We start from the raw sequence: 20,090 nt of genomic DNA on the forward strand, positions 1-20,090 counted from the left end.
CTCAAAAGATTCTGGCACACAGGCTCTAATCTGCCTGCCAGGACTGTAAGGGTCCATCACATGATGATGGACAGTGGCACCTTGCCACCAATTTAAACAAACAACCCACATGCCTGGTGGGCAGTGAGAAGTATTCAGTGGCAACATCAGGTAGGATCTGCACAGTTCAAGCAGTACACTTTGGAACTGTCAGATACCAATTTTCCTATTAACAAGTGCATATGCTTCTTGTGTAGCGTGGGCCTGATGGAAGGTCAGGGGATGTTGGTGACATTACCTGTGAGATGACGTTATTGAAAACATTCCAGGAATATTTTGAATCAGCATCTAATTGTTAGACAGGGGAAGCAAGTAAATTCAGATTTATTGTCATGTGCATCAGAAAATGCACAGCACATTTCAACACAATGAAAAGCTTGTGGCCAGGCTGCTCTGTAGGACAGCAGTGCATGCAGTCACCGTGTATAACGTATACACTATATATATACACATAATATATGAACATACAGTATATGTACATATACACATACTATATGAACATACATTATATCTACATATACACACTATATGAACATACAGTATATCTACATATACTATATGAACATACAGCAGTATATGCACATACTATAGGAGCATACAGTATATCTACATATACACATACTATATGAACATACAGTATATGTACATATACACATACTATAGGAACATACAGTCTACTACTATTACTTTCGGCTGCTCCCGTTAGGGGGCGCCACAGTGGATCATCCATTTCCATTTCTTCCTGTCCTCTGCATCTTCCTCTGTCACACCAGCCACCTGCATGTCCTCCCTCACCACATCCATAAACCTCCTCTTTGGCCTTCCTCTTCTCCTCTTCCCCGGCAGCTCCATATTCAGCATCCTTCTCCCAATATACCCAGCATCTCTCCTCCATACATGTCCAAGCCATCTCAATCTTGCCCCTCTTGCTTTGTCTCCAAACTGTCCAACCTGAGCGGTCCCTCTAATATACTCATTCCTGATCCTGTCCTTCTTCGTCACTCCCAGTGAAAATATTAGCATCTTCATCTCTGCCACCTCCAGATCTGCCTCCTGTCTTGTCGTCAGTGCCGCTGTCTCCAAACCATACAACATAGCTGGTCTCACTACCATCTTGTAAACCTTCTCTTTAACTCTTGCTGGTACCCTTCTGTCACAAATCACTCCTGACACTCTTCTCCACCCACTCCACCCTGCCTGCACTCTCTTCTTCACCTCTCTCCTGCACTCCCCGTTACTTTGGACAGCTGACCGCAAGTATAGGAACTATAGGACTATAGGAACATACAGTATATGTACATATACACATACTATAGGAACATACAGTATATGTACATATACACATACTATAGGAATATACAGTATATGTACATATACACATACTATAAGAACATACAATATATCCACATATACACATTCTATAGGAACATACAGTATATGTACATATACACATATTATATGAACATACAGTATATTTACATATATACACATATTATATGAACATACAGTATATTTACATATATACCCATACCATAGGAACATACAGTATCTGTACATATATACACATACTATAGGAACATACAGTATATGTACACGTCTACAATCACCCCATCAACGTATCATTCAGCTATACACTCACATCAAACCATGTGTAATGGAACAACAGTAAAACACATATCAACAAAGTAAAAACGTTGCACAATCCAGAGCAGTAGCTTACGAGTCACTCGTGTGTGTTTTGAGTCTCAGTGTCTGCAGGTAAAAGCTGTTCATACAACGAGAGTAGTGTGTCCTGAAAAAAACAACACTTTCCACATGGCAACATGATGTAAATCAATGATGGCATGAGTAAAAGTTGTCTGTGTTATGCCCTGTGCTCTCTACCTGCAGTGGATGGAGTGTATCTCTGAAAGCTGTGGTATTTTATTACATATACAACAAATATGTTGTTCAGCTGCTTCAGATCACCTACAGATAGGTTGCTAAACCACTTTATCATGACTCCAAATAAGAATGCTTTCACCGATAGAAATTTACCGAGGTTTTAGATGACATGCCACATTTTTTATTTTTTAATGGGTTCTGGGATATCTTGTTTCCCAGCTTTTCAGGGTCAATGATTCTTTAAAAAGTCCTTCATACATTTGCTGTTTCATCATACAAGCAGTACAAATTATGATTGACGGGTTGTTGTCTCTTGCAGTGGTCCGTGGTCCATTGTTAACTAGAGACCATGTGGTGTTTGGAGCTCCTCCTGCCATTGCTGCTCATCATCAAAGGTAAAAACTTCATTGAACTCTCTTCCTTACTCGGTGGTTACAGTAGAGACTGTCCCCCTTTAAAAAGTCTGACTGTCAGGTCAATAGTTGAGATGAGAGAGTTGAGTGATGAGTCAGGGCGGCTGCGAGGCTCACCCTGGTACAAGCTCTGTTGTCTCTGTCACTACTGTCATTGCTATTTGTTCGTAAATCATCATGTTTGTACAAATATACCTGCAAGGAACTACTCAACATCAGAGAAGGATTACATGGAACTCCAGATCGGCAACACCCATTTCTAAGGAATTGTTGACATTCTGCCCACCGGGTTACTCACGCAATCATGCACTGGGTGGCCACAGACGAGCCGGGGCTCTATATTGATTTGGGTGTCGGCCTCCCCGGCCCCCACTACTGGCTACTCTCAACGCACAGTCCCTCATGAGCAGAGTGGAAGAGCTCCTACTCCTCATCCAGAAAAGAGAATATGAGGAATGCTCAGCCTTCTGTTTTACTGAAACCTGTCTCAACAACAACATCCTAGACTCAGTCGTAACCCCACCAGGGTGTGCCATCCACTCCGAGGTGACAGGTCAGCTAACCTTAGGAAGGAAGCGGCATCTGCTTCGTGATTAACCACCGATGGTGCACTAACTCTACAACAGTACACCAGTCATGCTCCCCTGATCTCAAGTTTCTCACTATAACCTGCAGACCCTCTGTCTCACCCAAGAATTTGCATCGGTTGTCTTAGCCAGTGTTTACTTCCACCCCCAAACTAACGCTAGCATTGCCATGAGTTAGCTCATCACATTGCCACTACAGAAAGAAGATATCCAGATTCTCCTATAACAATTCTTGGTGATTTCAACCAGACAAACCTCTCCTGTGAACATCCCAACTACAACCAACCAGTCACATGCCCCACCAGAGGTGTAATATTCTAGACATGCTTTCCCGAAAGCCCCACTGGGACAGTCTGACCGTGCAATGCTGCTCCTCACCCGAAAGTACAGGTAAAAGTTTAACACTGGTAAATCCAAACCCCAAACTGTCGAAAGCTGGGTCAAAGATGCAGTCAATACTCTGATGAGAGGTTGTTTTGAATGCACTCTTTGGGACACTTTCAAATCCACTTGCAACTCAACTCGATGAGTACACAAACAGTGACGACATACATATGGGTCTGTGTGGAGAGGCACATCCCCGCTAAAACCGTAAGGTCATTTGGCAACAGCAAGCCCTAGTTCAACAAATAACTCGCAGCTGTTTACAAAAAGAAGAAATGGGCCTATCTCAGCAGAGACAAGGCGGCATACAAATCTGCAAAATATGAACTGCGATCTGCAATTAGGCAGGCCTAATCATCCCACACCAAAAAAACTGGTAGACCAATTTTCTGCAAATAACCCCAGAGCAGTCTGGAGAAAGCTGCAAGAGATGATCAACTACAACCCCCCCCCCTCCCCCCAGCTGTGAGTGAGGACCCTGACCTACTGGACAAACATAATGAGTTTTATGGTAGGTTTGAAAAAAGTTGGCACATCTTCCAGTTTACCACCTCAGCCCTCCTCCCTCGTCCCTCCTTTCACCATCCAGGAGGAAGCGGTGAGGGCTGTGTTCAGAAAGAGCAAGAAAAGGAAAGCAGCAGGGCCGGATCAGCTCCCCCCTGCTGTACTCAGCTACTGTGCTGACTAAGGTGCCTATAGTTACAGACATCTTTATTACATTCCTCTGCTAGTGTGAAGTCTCATAGTACTTTACACAGCCCACCATCATTCCGGTCCCCAAGTCCACAAAGATAACATGCCTCAAAGACTACAGACCTGTTGCTCTTACATCCGTGGTCATGAAATCTTTCCAGCACCTCGTCCTCAACTACCTCAAATCTGCCATATCATCCCAACTGAACCCCTATCAATTTGCCTACCGTGCCAACAGGTCAGTAGAGGATACCATCAGCATGGTACTATATAACACATTACAACATCTGGAGATCCCTAACACGTTTGCACGCGTATTTGTTTTTAAATATTTATAGTTTTTATTTTTTCTATTACTTATTTGATCTTACTCTTATTTTCGCCTTGTCTGGTTTTATTTCTTTGTAAAGCACTTTGTAACAGAAAAGTGCTGTATAAATAAAGTTATCCTGTTTATCGACTTCAGATCAGCACTCAACACAATAATCCCCTCCAAACTATTCTCCGAAATACAGGATGTGAAAGTAGGGACCTGCACTGCCCATGAACTACAATACCCATAACTCCCTACTCAACCTCACAGGTGATCTCTATCAACCGTTTCACCTTACACCTTAGTATTTTTTGGTTACAGTAATACTGTATCTGGTGACACAATTTCACCCATAAAACCACGGCGGATTTGAAATTCGCTCTCTCGTGTGGACCCGTGCACACCACACAAGGGTACCCTCTACTGCAGAATACAACGAAGAACAAAGGACCACCTGTCCACATTACCGCTGGCCATGGTTTTATTGGAAGATAAACTAGTCTGGGTGGCACGGTGGCCCAGTGGTCAGCACTGTTGCCTCACAACAAGAAGGTTCTGGGTTCGAACCCCAGGCCGTCCCAGGTCCTTTCTGTGTGGAGGTTGCATGTTCTCCCCGTGTCTGCGTGGGTTTCCTCCCACCATCAAAAAGAAATGCATGTTAGGGTTAATACTCCTGCCTGTGCCCTTGAGCAAGGCAATGGAAAGAAGAACTGGAGTTGGTCCCCGGGCACTGCAGCTGCCTGCCGCTCCTATACAGTAGGATGGTTATATGCAGAGAACACATTTGTTGTAAGAATACAGTGACAAAATAAAGTGGCTTTCTTATTTCTTCTTGTTCATCTGCTAATCAGCTGTTATCACCTGTTAAGTTTTCCTGCAAGACACGCAGTTTTAACTGAAAGAGAAGGCGACTGGATCCCCTTTATTTCTTAAACATCGATGCAATTGCAACAACGATTCCTCCAAGATCATCAGACGATGGATGGGCTTTGAGGAATTTTCAGTGGATGAGCTGCTGACGGAAAAGAGATCTTGTTTTCTGTGGACCTGCGTTTTGACGCCGGACAACAAAGGACGCACCTCTGACCGCCGCGGAAGAGCGATCTCAAATGAGGCTGGTGTCTAGGTATAGTTAGTGTTAATGGTGTGGTTGCGAGATTAAGCCTTAGTGTTTTAAGTTAAGTCAATTCAAGTCAAGTCAATTTTATTTGTATAGCCCAGTATCACAAATTACAAATTTGCCTCAAGGGGCTTTACAGCAACACAACATCCTGTCTGTAGAGCCTCACAACGGATAAGGAGCAACTCCCTAAAAAAAACCCAACCCTTTAACAGGGAGAAAAAGCAGGAAGAAACTTCAGGGAGAGCAACAGAGGAGGGATCTCTCTCCCAAGACGGACAGATGTGCAATGGATGTTGTGTGTACAGAATAAAACACAATTTACAGAATACAACACTGAAAGAGGATAACAGAATTATAATGGAATTATGATATATGAAGAATATGATGAGGAGGATGCCAAGCAGTGTCCAGATGCCACCGGAACAGCCTAGGACCTGAGCCACGTGACTACCATCACCATATAGACATGACAGGGGGACAGACTACACATGTACACAGGGGAGACTCACATCACACCATTCACACACACAGAAGAAGAGAAAGTCGAAGACATCATTCAGAGAGAGAGAAAAGATGTAAGAGAAGAGAACAGTTTGTAATAGTCAATAATCTATATACTGTATAATCTCATCGGCAGAACAGTGCTTGGTAAATTCGTTGGGACAGAAACTGACCCGCCATGCAGTACAGGTTGTGAGGTACTCAATTTAAAGGCAGCTAATTGTAGGTTAAGGCAAAAAGATTAGTTTTAAGTTTGGATTTAAAGACTCAACAGACTCTGATTATCTGATGGAAGCAGGCAGGTTATTCCACAAGAACGGGGCCCGATAGGAAAAGGCCTGCTGCCACCAGCTGACTTCTTTTTAACTTTGGGTACACACAGGAGCCCTGTATTTTGAGAGCAGAGAGCTCGAGATGGAACGTACATTTTAAGGAGATCAGACAGGTAGGATGGGGCAAGCCCATTTAGGATTTTATAAGTCAGCAGAAGCACCTTGTATTCTGATCTAACATGGATAGGAAGCCAATGAAGGGAGGCAAGAATTGGTGTAATATGGTGAAATTTCCTAGATTTAGTTAGGATTCTAGCAGCAGCATTCTGAACCATCTGAAGACCTTTAGTACTAGAATGTGGCAGACCTGAGAACAGAACATTACAGTAATCAAGTCTGGATGAAACAAATGCATGTATTAGAATCTCTGCTTCAGCCATGGAGAGAAAAGACCGAAATTTTAGCTATGTTATGTAAGTGAAAAAAGGCAGTCTTGGTTATTTCTTTAATGTGCTTATCAAAGGAAAGGCTGGGATCAAATGTAGCACCAAGATTTTTGGCTGCCACACTTTGTGAAACCACAGAGTTGTCGATCGTTATCGTTACTTGATCAAATTGGTGTCTGTGTCCAGCAGGGCCAACGACCAGCATCTCAGTTTTATCTGAATTTAAAAATTAGCAAATTTAGTGACATCCAATTTTTCTCAGCAGCCAAGCAGGCCTCTAAATTATTCATTTGAGTTTGATCATTAGCCCTTATAGGCACATACAGCTGAGTATCATCTGTATAGAAATGGAAATGTATTGTATGACTGCATATAATTTGGCCACGAGGTGAAATATAAAGAGAGAAAAGTTGACTTTCGATTAATATTGCTATAGCAGACACACTGTGTTCTTCCAGATAAGAAGGACGTAAACCAAGAGAGAGCTAAGCCAGAGACACCAAAATTGCTATTTATTCTTTCCAATATTATACAGTGATCAATGGTGTCAAAGCCTGCACAAGTGGCAGAGTTAGTTTTAGCAATTGGGGTAGTTATCTCCCGTGAAAAAATATTGTTACTTGAAATCATCCGTGATCAAAATACACAATGTGATTAGCATATGAAGTAGGCCTATTATTAGTTTTAATTTTTTCTTTAATTTTTCTTTTATTTAAATCTCCCTTTGTTACTTGCGAAAAGTACAATTAGTTGAATTCGCTATTAAATTGCACATGCACACTGGTCCATATAGTTTTCTAGACAGACCGTCTACTTTTCTTTTGTTCGTTTGCTGCTTTCATTTTGGTTTCTTTTGTTTACTACCTTGGTGGATAGAATGTGCATGCTGTGATCTCTCTCTGACTCTGTCTCTTACTAACCCTTTTTTGCCTCAATCTTATCACAGTCTTATCGCTGTGTGCAATCTCCTCTGTGCAATTTCACACTCATCGTTGATTGTACCTGATCAGTATTAGTTAGTGTTGATTAGTATTAATCAATTTTCTATATTGATTGTTCTAATAAATTGTTTTCATTGAAGTAAGTTGTTGTCCTGCCTGTTCAGTGAAAATATTTATTGAAGCCTTCTCCTGCCAATCAAAGTACTTCAATCGGTGCAACATTGATAAATCATCAATTCTTAGTAGTTTAATTAGTAGTTTGATTATAGAATATTAAACACCAAAATTAATGGTTGATAAATTTATGATACTGATTTTATGAGACTGAGTTTATAACCCTGTTGCATCCACATGAACATCAATCTGGCCATAAACCACTGGATCATGGACTTCCTCAACAACATCACAAAGAGTCAAGGTGAACAGCTGTACATCTTGCCCCCTGACCCTCAGCACTGGTACCCCCTACCCCTTTCTCTCCTTCTCTTCTCCCTGTACACTAACCAGTTCACCTCCCTGGACAGCTCAGTCAAAGTATTCAAGTACGCAGACGACACCACCACTGTGGGCTTCATCTCGGACAACAACAAGACTCCATAGCATCAAGAAATGGACAGGGCTGTGAGACGGTGCAATAACAACAACCTCCTGCTCAACACCTCCAAAACCACGGAAATAGCCATTGACTTCAGAACAAAAAACAAGACTGCCAAAGAACTCATCCATATTGCTTAGCAACCCATAACCATGACAGACCCCTTCAAATTCCTTGGCACTCATATCAGCAATAACTTAAAATGGGACATCAACACCAACTCCATCATCAAAAAGGCATAACAATGACTGAGGAAGTACAGTCATTGTACTTCCTGCACTTCTTGAAGCAACTTCCTGAGGACCCTGTACTTCCTGAGGCAACTCAAGAAGTACAGGGTCAGTAAATGGCTACTGGTCCAATTTTGCATCATCATCATCATCCAAAGCATCCTCACGTCCTCCTTTACAGTGTGGTACAGAACCACAGACAGCATCACCAAAACCAAGCTCCAACGGATAGTGGAAAAAGGCCTCCAAAATAATTGGATGTGACCTTCCCCCCGGACTACCTCTTCACCACCCACACAGCCAACTAGGCTGGCAAGATCCATCGACAGCCCTTCCCACCCAGCCAACTACCTCTTTAAACTCATGCCATTAGGAAGACACTAAAAGTCAATCAGTTCAACAAACACCTGTTTCAGAGACAGTTTTTCCCCCACTGCAAGAACTGTCAAGAACTCTCAACTCCATGCCCTCCTAACCATGGGCCCTGATACCCCTTAATGACTATGCTATTGTTGTTGTGTGTATTTATTGTCTGTATTTATGTAGGGAGGATGGGCATGTTAACACAGAGCCACCATGCTGTACCTTAAACAAATACCACCAACCTGGTTGTGGGGCAATAACATTTCTTGAATCTTGAGTATTCAAACAAAAGGCTTTAAACTTTAAACTAAAGGCATTCAGGATTGTCCTCGCTGTGAGGAGTTGGTGGGCTTGCCTTTGGGATGGCTGGCTGTCCTCCATTTTATCTTCATCGTGTTCTTCTACCAGAGATGTCAATGATCACACAGTCAGCATATGCTTCCTCCATAGGACCCTTCTCCCAATCCCCCAACCCCCGCCTCCAAGTGACATTCTTTGATAGCATCCATCCACCATTTTCACTGGTCTTTCTTTTGCATTCATTGCCATTGAATTCATTGGGAATGTTATTATTTGCATGTAGACTCACATCAAAAATGTCTTTGCACAAACCAGTCAAAGCAAAAATCGTTATGGAGAACAACATGGAGCGTTCGCTCACTGTTTTGTACAAAGTTCATCCTTTAAGACAGAGTCAGTGATGCAGGAGGGTAACGATCTTAGTCAGTGATCATTGTTAGGTAACCATCTACCAATGTGGGCAATGTATTCAGAGGAGCATTCATTTATGTATTTTCCCACTATTTTCCCACTATTCTCTGTAACTTACATCAGTTTGGTAATATTCACTTACTATGAATTTATGTATTCAGGAGTAATGTTAGCTCTAAAAAAGGTCAGTAAATGATAGTTTGCAAATAAAAACAAGGGTAAACTGCATTTGGGTGTGTTTACCTCCATTACACAACTCTTGGAGCAACATTTCAATCTTACATTGTAGCTGTAGCCCACTGTAATAATGTACACTTTTTTTCAGTAATTTTATGATAGCTGATGCTATTTCAACAATATGAAATATCTGCTATGGGTTACCGGGCCAGTGTATCTCACCATCAGTGTGTTTCTGCTCTCTAAGATGTTGATTCCCAGTGGAATGTGTGGGTACCACGAGACATCTCCGCCATGACCAACTCCTGCGTGGTCATTCCATGTACGTTCATGTATCCGTCTGGCATCAGGCCGTACCGTGGCGTTCACGGCATCTGGTACTTTGGCCAACCCTATCCTCAGCTCTTCCCTCCTGTGGTGTTTAAATCACGCACTGACATCGTGCACGAGAGTTACAAGGACCGCACCAAGCTGCTGGGTGACCTGCATCAGAGGAACTGCACTCTGCTGATAAACAACATCGGCACCGAGCACTCAGGGAGATACTACTTTCGTGCCGACCTTGGCGGTGCAAATATTTACACATACCCAGACTACTCGGAGCTCAAAGTACTGGGTGAGTTAACGTTGATCTTTAAATTCCTAAATGTGATGACCCAGAATTGTTTACACCAGTGATTCTCAGTCAAGTCCTCAGGTACCACCAGTACAGCTGTTTTCTATCCCATCAGGTAGTTCACATTCACCTGTTGTTCCAGGTGTAAAAACCCCCTGACTGGAGGCTGGAGTCACCAGAACTACAGCTACATGTAATGAAATACCTGGTAGAATAGAAAGCCAGCAGAACTGATGATACCTGAGCACCTTATTGATGCCGCATTCATGTGGTCCTCAGGAACTAGGAGGATAGAAATGCAGATTAGGGACATTTTTCTTCCAACTTCGATAACACTCACATGCAGTTGGTCAGGGGGAGAAAACATTGTGGTGCTAACCTGAAAGCTAACATTGCTGTGGCTGCGCCTTGTGTTAAAAAGACATTTGCAAAGCTGTGTTTTCTGGATAATGAAGAGAATGTAAAATGCATTCGGTGAGCAGAAAACCTGAAATAAGAATCATGTTTCTCCCTAATTTTAACCACATCCACCTGCTGTGCTCCTTGCCATCTCCCAGTGATATCCTGTGATAATTATTGTGTGTCAGCTTGGAACAAGTAGCCAAATGTTAGCTCAGTCACAAGATCCAGTCACCTGATTGTGAGAGGTGAAAGGCTCCTCGTTTATACCATGTGCCCAACACCGCACACACACATGCAGGATGAGAACCACTAGCATCCCCTTAAAAAGATCAGAAATGGAGCTGGTGTTATGACTATCTCCTTCCTGTGGAAACGTCAGCCAGGGGAATTATTCGACAAGAGTTTCGACCATATGCCATTGGGTTAATCGGGTGGGATAAGGGGGAAAACTAGAAATAAATTTATATAACAAAAAAAAAGATCAGAAATATTGGCTCCTACCGACATTTCTGTCCTTTTAACCCAAACATGCCAAAATGCAGCCTGAGATCCTCAAATAGGGCACTACTCCTTGTTCCAGGGTTTGGCTTGTCAACAGAAGCCGACCAAGGGCTCCTTGGCTTTGAAGACCTGCCCAAGGAGCTCAGGCCAGCAAAACCAGTACCATCTTTTGAATCACTCCTTAAAACCCGCCTTTTTAAAATAGCTTCTTGAAATGTATTCTGGTCTTGTAATACTGCTCTATAGTTTTTCTCTCTTTTAGTTTGCTTGTACTGGACAGTCTGTATGGTTGAATCATGTTTCTCCTGTGTTTAACTCTGGATCAGTGAAGCACTTTTCAAAAAGAAATAAAAGGTCCTATTATTTTTACCAAGACACATCATGCTCAGCTGGCATCACTTGTTGAACACACTGTTGTTTGTTGTCTTCTCTTGTCCTTGACTCCGGTCCCTCAGATCAACCCAACATCGATGTTCCGGAGGAGATTGTCAGCGATGAGAGCCTGGAGCTAACATGCTATGCCCCAAACAACTGCCCAGACATGACACCGGAGATCCAGTGGATGTACACCGACTACCTGCCTGACCCGGAGTTCACCTCCGACTACCTGGAGGAGAGCAACACGGCAGTGCTGTCCAGCACCCTCACCTTCACACCCAGACCCATGCACAATGGACAGCTGCTGGGCTGCAGGGTCTACTACCCCAACACCACCCTGGTTTATGAGAGGCTCGTCTCTCTTGATGTCAAGTGTAAGCAATTCGCACTTCATCTCAGAACACCAATACTGACTCAAAAACACCTCAAGCATGAAACACAAAACCCACATCTGGTTTCAGGGTTCAAGTTTCTATGTCATTTGCTGATGATGTAATGAAATAGCTACAGTTCTATGGCTGCTCTGGGCAATGAAATTTAAAAAGGATATAGGGGTAAAAGTTTGTTAAAAAATAAGATTTTTTAAGATAAAAATAAGATATGAATATAAAAGCAAATATCTTAACAATTTGATTTAGCAGACGCTTTTATCCAAAGCGATATAGATGTACAAATGAGTTATACATATATGTGTGTGTGCATATATATGTATATATGTATATGTATGTATGTATATATATATATGTGTGTGTGTGTATATATGTGTGTGTGTGTATGTATGTATGTGTGTGTGTGTGTGTGTGTGTGTGTGTGTGTATATATACACACACACACACACACACACACATACATACATACATACATACATACATATACACAGTGCATCCGGAGAGTATTCACACCCCTTCACTTTCCCCACATTGTGTCATGTTACAGCCTTATTCCAAAATGGATTAAATTCCTTTTTTTTCTCATCAATCTACACACAATACCCCATAATGACAAAGTGAGAAGGTTTTGTAGAAATTTTTGCAAATTTATTAGAAATACAAAACTGAAATATTGCATGTACATAAGTATTCACACCCTTTACTCAGTACTTGGTTGAGGCACCCTTGGCAGCGATTACAGCCTCAAGTCTTCTTGGGTATGAAGCTACAAGCTTGGCAGACCTATATTTGGAGTATTTCTCCCATTCTTCTCTGCAGATCCTCTCCAGCTCTGTAAGGTTAGATGGGGAGCGTCGCTGCACAGCTATTTTCAGGTCTTTCCAGAGATGTCCAATGGGGTTCAAGTCTGGGCTCTGGCTGGGCCACTCAAGGACATTCACAGACTTGTCCCGAAGCCACTCCTTCGTTGTCTTGGCTGTGTGCTTAGGGTCGTTGTCGTGTTGAAAGGTAAACCTTCGCCCCAGTCTGAGGTCCTGAGCACTCTGGAGCAGGTTTTCATCAAGGATTTCTCTGTACTTTGCCCCATTCATCTTTCCTTCAATCCTGACTAGTTTCCCAGTTCCTGCCGCTGAAGAACATCCCCACAGCATGATGCTGCCACCACCATGCTTCACTGTAGGGATGGTATTAGCAAGGTGATGAGAGGTGCCTGGTTTCCTCCAGACGTGACGTTTGGCATTCAGGCCAAAAAGTTCAATCTTGGTTTCATCAGACCAGAGAATCTTGTTTCTCATGGTCTGAGAGTCCTTTAGGTGCTTTCTGGCAAACTCCAAGCGGGCTGTCAAGTGCCTTTTACTGAGCAGAGGCTTCCGTCTGGCCACTCTACCATAAAGGCCTGATTGGTGGAGTGCTGCAGAGATGGTTGTCCTTCTGGAAGGTTCTCCCATCTCCACAGAAGAACGTTGGAGCTCTGTCAGAGTGACCATCGGGTTCTTGGTCACCTCCCTGACCAAGACCCTTCTCCCCCAATTGCTCAGTTTGGCTGGGCGGCCAGCTCTAGGAAGAGTCCTGGTGGATCCAAACTTCTTCTATTTACGAATGATGGAGACCACTGTGCTCTTCGGGACCTTCAAAGCTGTAGACATTTTTTGTACCCTTCCCCAGATCTGTGCCTCGATACAATCCTGTCTCGGAGGTCCACAGACAATTCCTTTGACTTCATGGCTCGGTTTCTGCTCTGACATGCACTGTCAACAGTGGGACCTTATATAGACAGGTGTGTGCCTTTCCAAATCATGTCCAATCCATTGAATTTACTACAGGTGGACTCCAATCAAGATGTAGAAACATCTCAAGGATGATCAGTGGAAACAGGATGAACCTGAGCTCAATTTTGAGTGTCATAGCAAAGGGTGTGAATACTTATGTACATGCAATATTTCAGTTTTTTATTTTTAATAATTTCTACAAAACCTTTTTCACTTTGTCATTATGGGGTATTGTGTGTAGACTGATGAGGAAAAAAAGGAATTTAATCCATTTTGGAATAAGGCTGTAACATAACAAAATGTGGGGAAAGGGAAGGGGTGTGAATACTTTCTGAATGCACTGTATATACTATATATGCACACACACACACACACACACACATAAAGGATATTGAAGGCCACTAGATGGCAGTGTAAATCTTGTATACCAAACTTGTGCAGCAGTTCCTAACCTTTTCTCCTTGGAACCCCCCTACTTGTTTCTAAGAAAAGCTGAGCCCCCCCCCCCCCCCCGCGGCCCGCACACACACACCAAGAGAAAAGTGATTCATTCCAAATATTTATTTGCAAAAATTAACATCGATTATAGTTTTTTTCCACCTTTATCTTCAATAAATGTCTCGTTTCCATCCTCAGAACATCTGTGTTTAAATGTCTCTTGTCTTCTATAAGCTTAACATTTTTTTTTAACTTTTAACAACCCAACAGAGTAGGTCTGTTGTCATCTTACAACCCAACAGAGTAGGTCTGTTGTCATCTTACAACCCAACTGAGTAGGTCTGTTGTCATCTTACAACCCAACAGAGTAGGTCTGTTGTCATCTTACAACCCAACTGAGTAGGTCTGTTGTCATCTTACAATCCAACAGAGTAGGTCTGTTGTCATCTTACAGCCCAACTGAGTAGGTCTGTTGTCATCTTACAGCCCAACAGAGTAGGTCTGTTGTCATCTTACAATCCAACAGAGTAGGTCTGTTGTCATCTTACAGCCCAACAGAGTAGGTCTGTTGTCATCTTACAACCCAACAGAGTAGGTCTGTTGTCATCTTACAACCCAACTGAGTAGGTCTGTTGTCATCTTACAACCCAACAGAGTAGGTCTGTTGTCATCTTACAACCCAACTGAGTAGGTCTGTTGTCATCTTACAGCCCAACAGAGTAGGTCTGTTGTCATCTTACAACCCAACTGAGTAGGTCTGTTGTCATCTTACAACCCAACAGAATAGACCTGTTGTCATCTTACAACCCAACAGAGTAGGTCTGTTGTCATCTTACAGTCCAGCAGAGTAGGTCTGTTGTCATCATACTGCCCAGCAGAGTAGGTCTGTTGTCATCATACAGCCCAGTAGAGTAGGTCTGTTGTCATCATACAGCCCAGCAGATTAGGTCTGTTGTCATCATACAGCCCTGTAGAGTAGGTCTGTTGTCATCATACAGCCCAGCAGAGTAGGTCTGTTGTCATCATACAGCCCAGCAGAGTAGGTCTGTTGTCATCATACAGCCCAGCAGAGTAGGTCTGTTGTCATCATACAGCCCAGCAGAGTAGGTCTGTTGTCATCATACAGCCCAGCAGAGTAGGTCTGTTGTCATCATACAGCCCAGCAGAGTAGGTCTGTTGTCATCATACAGCCCAGCAGAGTAGGTCTGTTGTCATCATACAGCCCAGCAGAGTAGGTCTGTTGTCATCATACAGCCCAGTAGAGTAGGTCTGTTGTCATCATACAGCCCAGTAGAGTAGGTCTGTTGTCATCATACAGCCCAGCAGATTAGGTCTGTTGTCATCATACAGCCCAGTAGAGTAGGTCTGTTGTCATCATACAGCCCAGCAGAGTAGGTCTGTTGTCATCATACAGCCCAGCAGAGTAGGTCTGTTGTCATCATACAGCCCAGCAGATTAGGTCTGTTGTCATCATACAGCCCAGTAGAGTAGGTCTGTTGTCATCATACAGCCCAGCAGAGTAGGTCTGTTGTCATCGTACAGCCCAGTAGAGTAGGTCTGTTGTCATCATACAGCCCAGCAGAGTAGGTCTGTTGTCATCATACAGCCCAGTAGAGTAGGTCTGTTGTCATCATACAGCCCAGTAGAGTAGGTCTGTTGTCATCATACAGCCCAGCAGAGTAGACCTGTTGACAGCTGACTCTGACTCACTGAAACATCAACATATTAGTACTATTGTCATCTTACATCCACATGCACATCATGTAAAGTTGTGAACATTGTTTTTTGACAGACAGTATGCCTGTGTGTTATTTTGGCTCTAACAGTAACATTTGTACTGAGTCTGTACCGTCCTTTTCATTCATTAACTAATAACACTTTTTTAATTTTTTTTGTTTGTTTTTTTTTTTTTTGACAGGCGGTGTGTGGTTATTTTGGCATAAAAAATAACTTCTTGCTTACATGTTTTACAAGGTGTGTGCCATCCTGTTCAGAAAGTAATGGCCACCTTGTGCCTGTGACCAGGGATGGGATGTTGGGTGCGATGCTTGTGACAGCCATCCTAACGTCCTGGTGTACATGGAGTGTGTTGCGAGTTTTGTGTTTATTGTTACAGTGCACTGAAGGCTGTCTCAGACACATGTAGTGCTGCATGAAGGGCAGGATAACTCTTGTAACTGTGTGTTTGGCCAGTCTGGGTGCAACAGCGTGTCCTTTGACTATCCAAACCTTTTTGTGTCCGTTCTCCTGGAAATATTTCTTTGACCCCGAGTCAGCTTGAAGGTCAGCAAGCTCATCATAGCTGCAGCCCCACCCGTGCAGCATGCAGCAAGGTTCTCACAGATTGGCAGATTGTTGGATGAGAGATAGCAGTCCACAGCCATAAAATATCCTGGCCTGTTGTAATTGTGTGTTGTAGTTGTGTTTAGACTGGTAGACATAAGAATGTCTTGTTTCAACATATGGAACATAAATGATGAGCATGGACTCATCTGACATTGTTGTCGTTTCATCTAACTGAACGGAAAAGGGAACATTCCTAAGCTTCTCCTGCAGCTGCTTCTGACAATCTCCAGCCATCTTATCAATTCTGTCTTTGACGGTGTTATCAGAGAGTGGGACGGGTTTCACTTTATCAGCCGCGTGCGGGCCACACAGCCTCTCTACAGTGTTCAGACAGGCAGGTTTGTTAAGCTGCTCTCCAACACTGTGTGGCTTTTTAGCCTTGGCAATTAGTAGCCAACACTCACATGACACCTCCGTGGCTCTGTGCAAATCACTGCCTGCTCGTTCAAATGCTTTTCTGATGTCGGCGGATTTTCTTGATAGCGCCACCTGCTGTTTCCTGTCAAAACATTCCTGACTTTCACCAACAGTCTCTTGGTGTTCTGTCTCTTGGTGTGGTTTCATTTAGCTTGGCTTCATGCTGTCATGAGCTAGTGTCTCACCACACATGACACATTCTGGCCAAGACTTGTCCTGTCCTTCCATAAAACCAAAGTTAAGGTGGCTCTGGAAGTAAAGCCTTACTTTCTTTCTTGGCGCTGAGTCATCCACACTTTTACGTTTCTCAGCCATATGGTTTCATTCATAAAGTCCTGCTGCTGATTGCAGGAACAAACCAAGGTGAGCTAACATTAGCTGCTAGCTGAGTTAGATGAGCTAACATTAGCTGCTAGCTGAGGAGCTACCTGACAACACTGCTTGACAACACAAAGTTTGATAGCACAGATTGATGGGTCACGGAGGTCTGGTTACTAGGTGTAGCTCAACTACATTTTAGAAGGGAAGGGGACCAAAAACGTATCTTTTTAAATGTTTTTATGGACAGACTTTTGTATAAAATAACTTATCCAGTAAGTAAGTTCTTATGCTTTTATTTAACATGCGCACTTTGACAACCTCAGAGCAGAAAAGCTTTGCGCACCGCCTGGGCTCTCAGGCACCCCCCCAAGGGGTGCACGGACCCCAGGTTGGGAACCACTGTAGAGGACTGCATTGGGATTGGGATGCCGTGGGGATCATGCAAATCTTGCGGGAGCGGACGGTTTTAACTTTGCTGCGGGCAAGGATGGAGTCAACAAATGAAGCTGAAAAGAAAACCAAAGCAAATTACAGTACAAAAGAGAAGCAAGGCAAATCTGACATTTTGAAAACTTTCTCAAAGGTTACTGACAAAGAGGGAAACGAACTGGACTTCGTTAGTTGCGACAAATGTGCAAAAGTATTGGTCTACAACAGGCACAAATCTGGCACGTTTGGGTTGGGGCAATATACCTGCTCCGTTCTCCCCTGTCGACATAAGCTCCCCTTTGAAGATAAAGCTCTTCTTCCTGCACATATTAAACAAGATATTATCGAGAAGTGTGTCGCAATTTGCTGTAGAGACATTCAGACGTATGACGTCATCGCCAGGAAATGCTTTGTTGACATAGAACAAAAGGGGAAGCCTTTATCGTCATTGTACAAAATACAGTAATGAGCAGTGCGTTAAAATAGACAGGGAAACGAAACAAAATAAAACAACCTCAGCAAAACAAAGAACTACAGCCAACAACACGTTCTAAAATAAGTAGAATAAATAAACACATTGTAAATTTGCCCTAGAATAGGTGTACTTATTGTACTAGAATAACTCTAATTATTGCACTAGTATCTACTACTACTCTCGACTGCTCCCGTTAGGGGGCGCCACAGTGGATCATCCGTTTCCATCTCTTCCTGTCCTCTGCATCTTCCTCTGTCACACCAGCCACCTGCATGTCCTCCCTCACCACATCCATAAACCTCCTCTTTGGCCTTCCTCTTCTCCTCTTCCCTGGCAGCTCCATATTCAGCATCCTTCTCCCAATATGTCCAAACCATCTCAATCTTGCCTCTCTTGCTTTGTCTCCAATCTGTCCAACCTGAGGTGTCCCTCTAATATACTCATTCCTAATCCTGTCCTTCTTCGTCACTCCCAATGAAAATCTTAGCATCTTCAACTCTTGCACTAGTTTAATTATTGCACTATAATAATAATAATAATGAACATTTTATTTAAAGGCGCCTTTCATGAGACTCAAGGTCACCTTACATCAAATGCAGTAAAACAAAGCAGTAAAAAACATTAGCGCAATCAACAATAAAACACACAATAAGCAATAGAGCATAAATCAGCAGGAGTTTAAAAAAAGTTGAGTTTGATGCTGGTAATGCTGTTAAAGTGAGTATGCTTATTTAAAAAGGTGGGTTTTGAAAGCAGTTGTGAATTCTGTTAATGAGTCCAGTAAGCGGATGTGACGGGGAATCGAGTTTCCAGAGTTTGGTTACAGCACAGGAGAACGTCCTGGCACCCATTGTGCTGAGGATGATGGCTGATAGTGTCAATAGATGTGCTGGTGAAGACTGCAGGGAGCTAGATGGAGTGTAAGTCTGAAGGAGGTCTGTGAGATAAGCAGGGGATAGATTATGAAAAGCTTTGAATGTTAATAATGCAATTTTGAAATTAATCCGTTGTGACACAGGAAGCCAGTGTAATTGATTCAGCAGGGGAGAGACACGGTCAGTGGACTTTGAACATATAATTATCCGTGCTGCAGAATTCTAGATGAGTTGAAGTCAGTCAATAAGTTTGTTAGGGATGCCTGCCAGGATCACATTGCAGTAGTCAATGCATGATGTGACCAACGCGTTGACTAAGACTTCCGTGGAGTGTTATGTTAAAGCAGGGCACAGTCTGAAGATATTTCACAGATGGACAAAGGTAATCCGGGAGACATTGTTTATATGACTGGAAAAGGAAGGGGTACTATCTTGGATAACACCATGGCCCTTAGCCTGAACAAAGACAGGTATGGTGGCTCCAGCAATGGGGAGTGAGCAAATATTAGTTTTTGAGTGTGGTGCCAATGAGGAGTAAGTAGATCAGTTTTACTACTGTTGAATTTCAGATAATTGATAATAATCCATATCTGTATATCATCGAAACAAGCAGTGAGGATCCTGGACAGGAGAGTGGAAGTTGATTTAGTGGACACATAAAGCTGTGTATCATCAGCATAGCAGTGGAAATGGATACCATAGTGCCAGAAGATGTTTCCAAGGGGGAGGGGGTAAATAATAAACAGGAGCGGCCCCAACACTGAATCCTGTGGAACTCCATAAGGAACTATCAAACTTTCTGACTGGTAATTCTGAATTTGTATAAAATGTGTCCTGTCTGTAAGGTAGGAAGCAAACCACCTATTCACAATGCCCCCAACTCCAATGCTAGCCAGACGATCCATGAGGAGCTGATGGGGTATAGTATCAAAGGCTGCGATGAGGGTAAGGAGGACGAGGATAGAGAGTAGACCAGCGTCAGCTGCATGGAGGAGGTCATTAGTGAATTTATGCTATGTCTGGGGTGAAAGACAGATTGGAATTGTCTCCCCACCTGCCGCC

The 20,090-nt window shown here is 43.0% G+C and overlaps 1 protein-coding gene across 4 annotated transcripts in view; it reads left to right on the forward strand.

The window, feature by feature from the left end:
- The window catches only part of LOC130117738 (myelin-associated glycoprotein-like), a 55,865-nt gene that overhangs the window by 14,166 nt on the left and 21,609 nt on the right, over window positions 1-20,090 (forward strand). For all 4 annotated transcript variants that reach the window (XM_056285925.1, XM_056285924.1, XM_056285927.1 and 1 more), the window contains 3 exons: window positions 2,243-2,318; window positions 9,920-10,288; window positions 11,647-11,943. In XM_056285925.1, the coding sequence (XP_056141900.1) occupies window positions 2,273-2,318; window positions 9,920-10,288; window positions 11,647-11,943 (712 nt within the window). In that variant the 5' untranslated portion in view covers window positions 2,243-2,272. The remainder of the gene's footprint in view (window positions 1-2,242; window positions 2,319-9,919; window positions 10,289-11,646; window positions 11,944-20,090) is intronic.

This window comes from Lampris incognitus, chromosome 9, assembly GCF_029633865.1.
Source record: "Lampris incognitus isolate fLamInc1 chromosome 9, fLamInc1.hap2, whole genome shotgun sequence".
In the NCBI taxonomy this organism is placed as follows: Eukaryota; Metazoa; Chordata; class Actinopteri; order Lampriformes; family Lampridae; genus Lampris; species Lampris incognitus.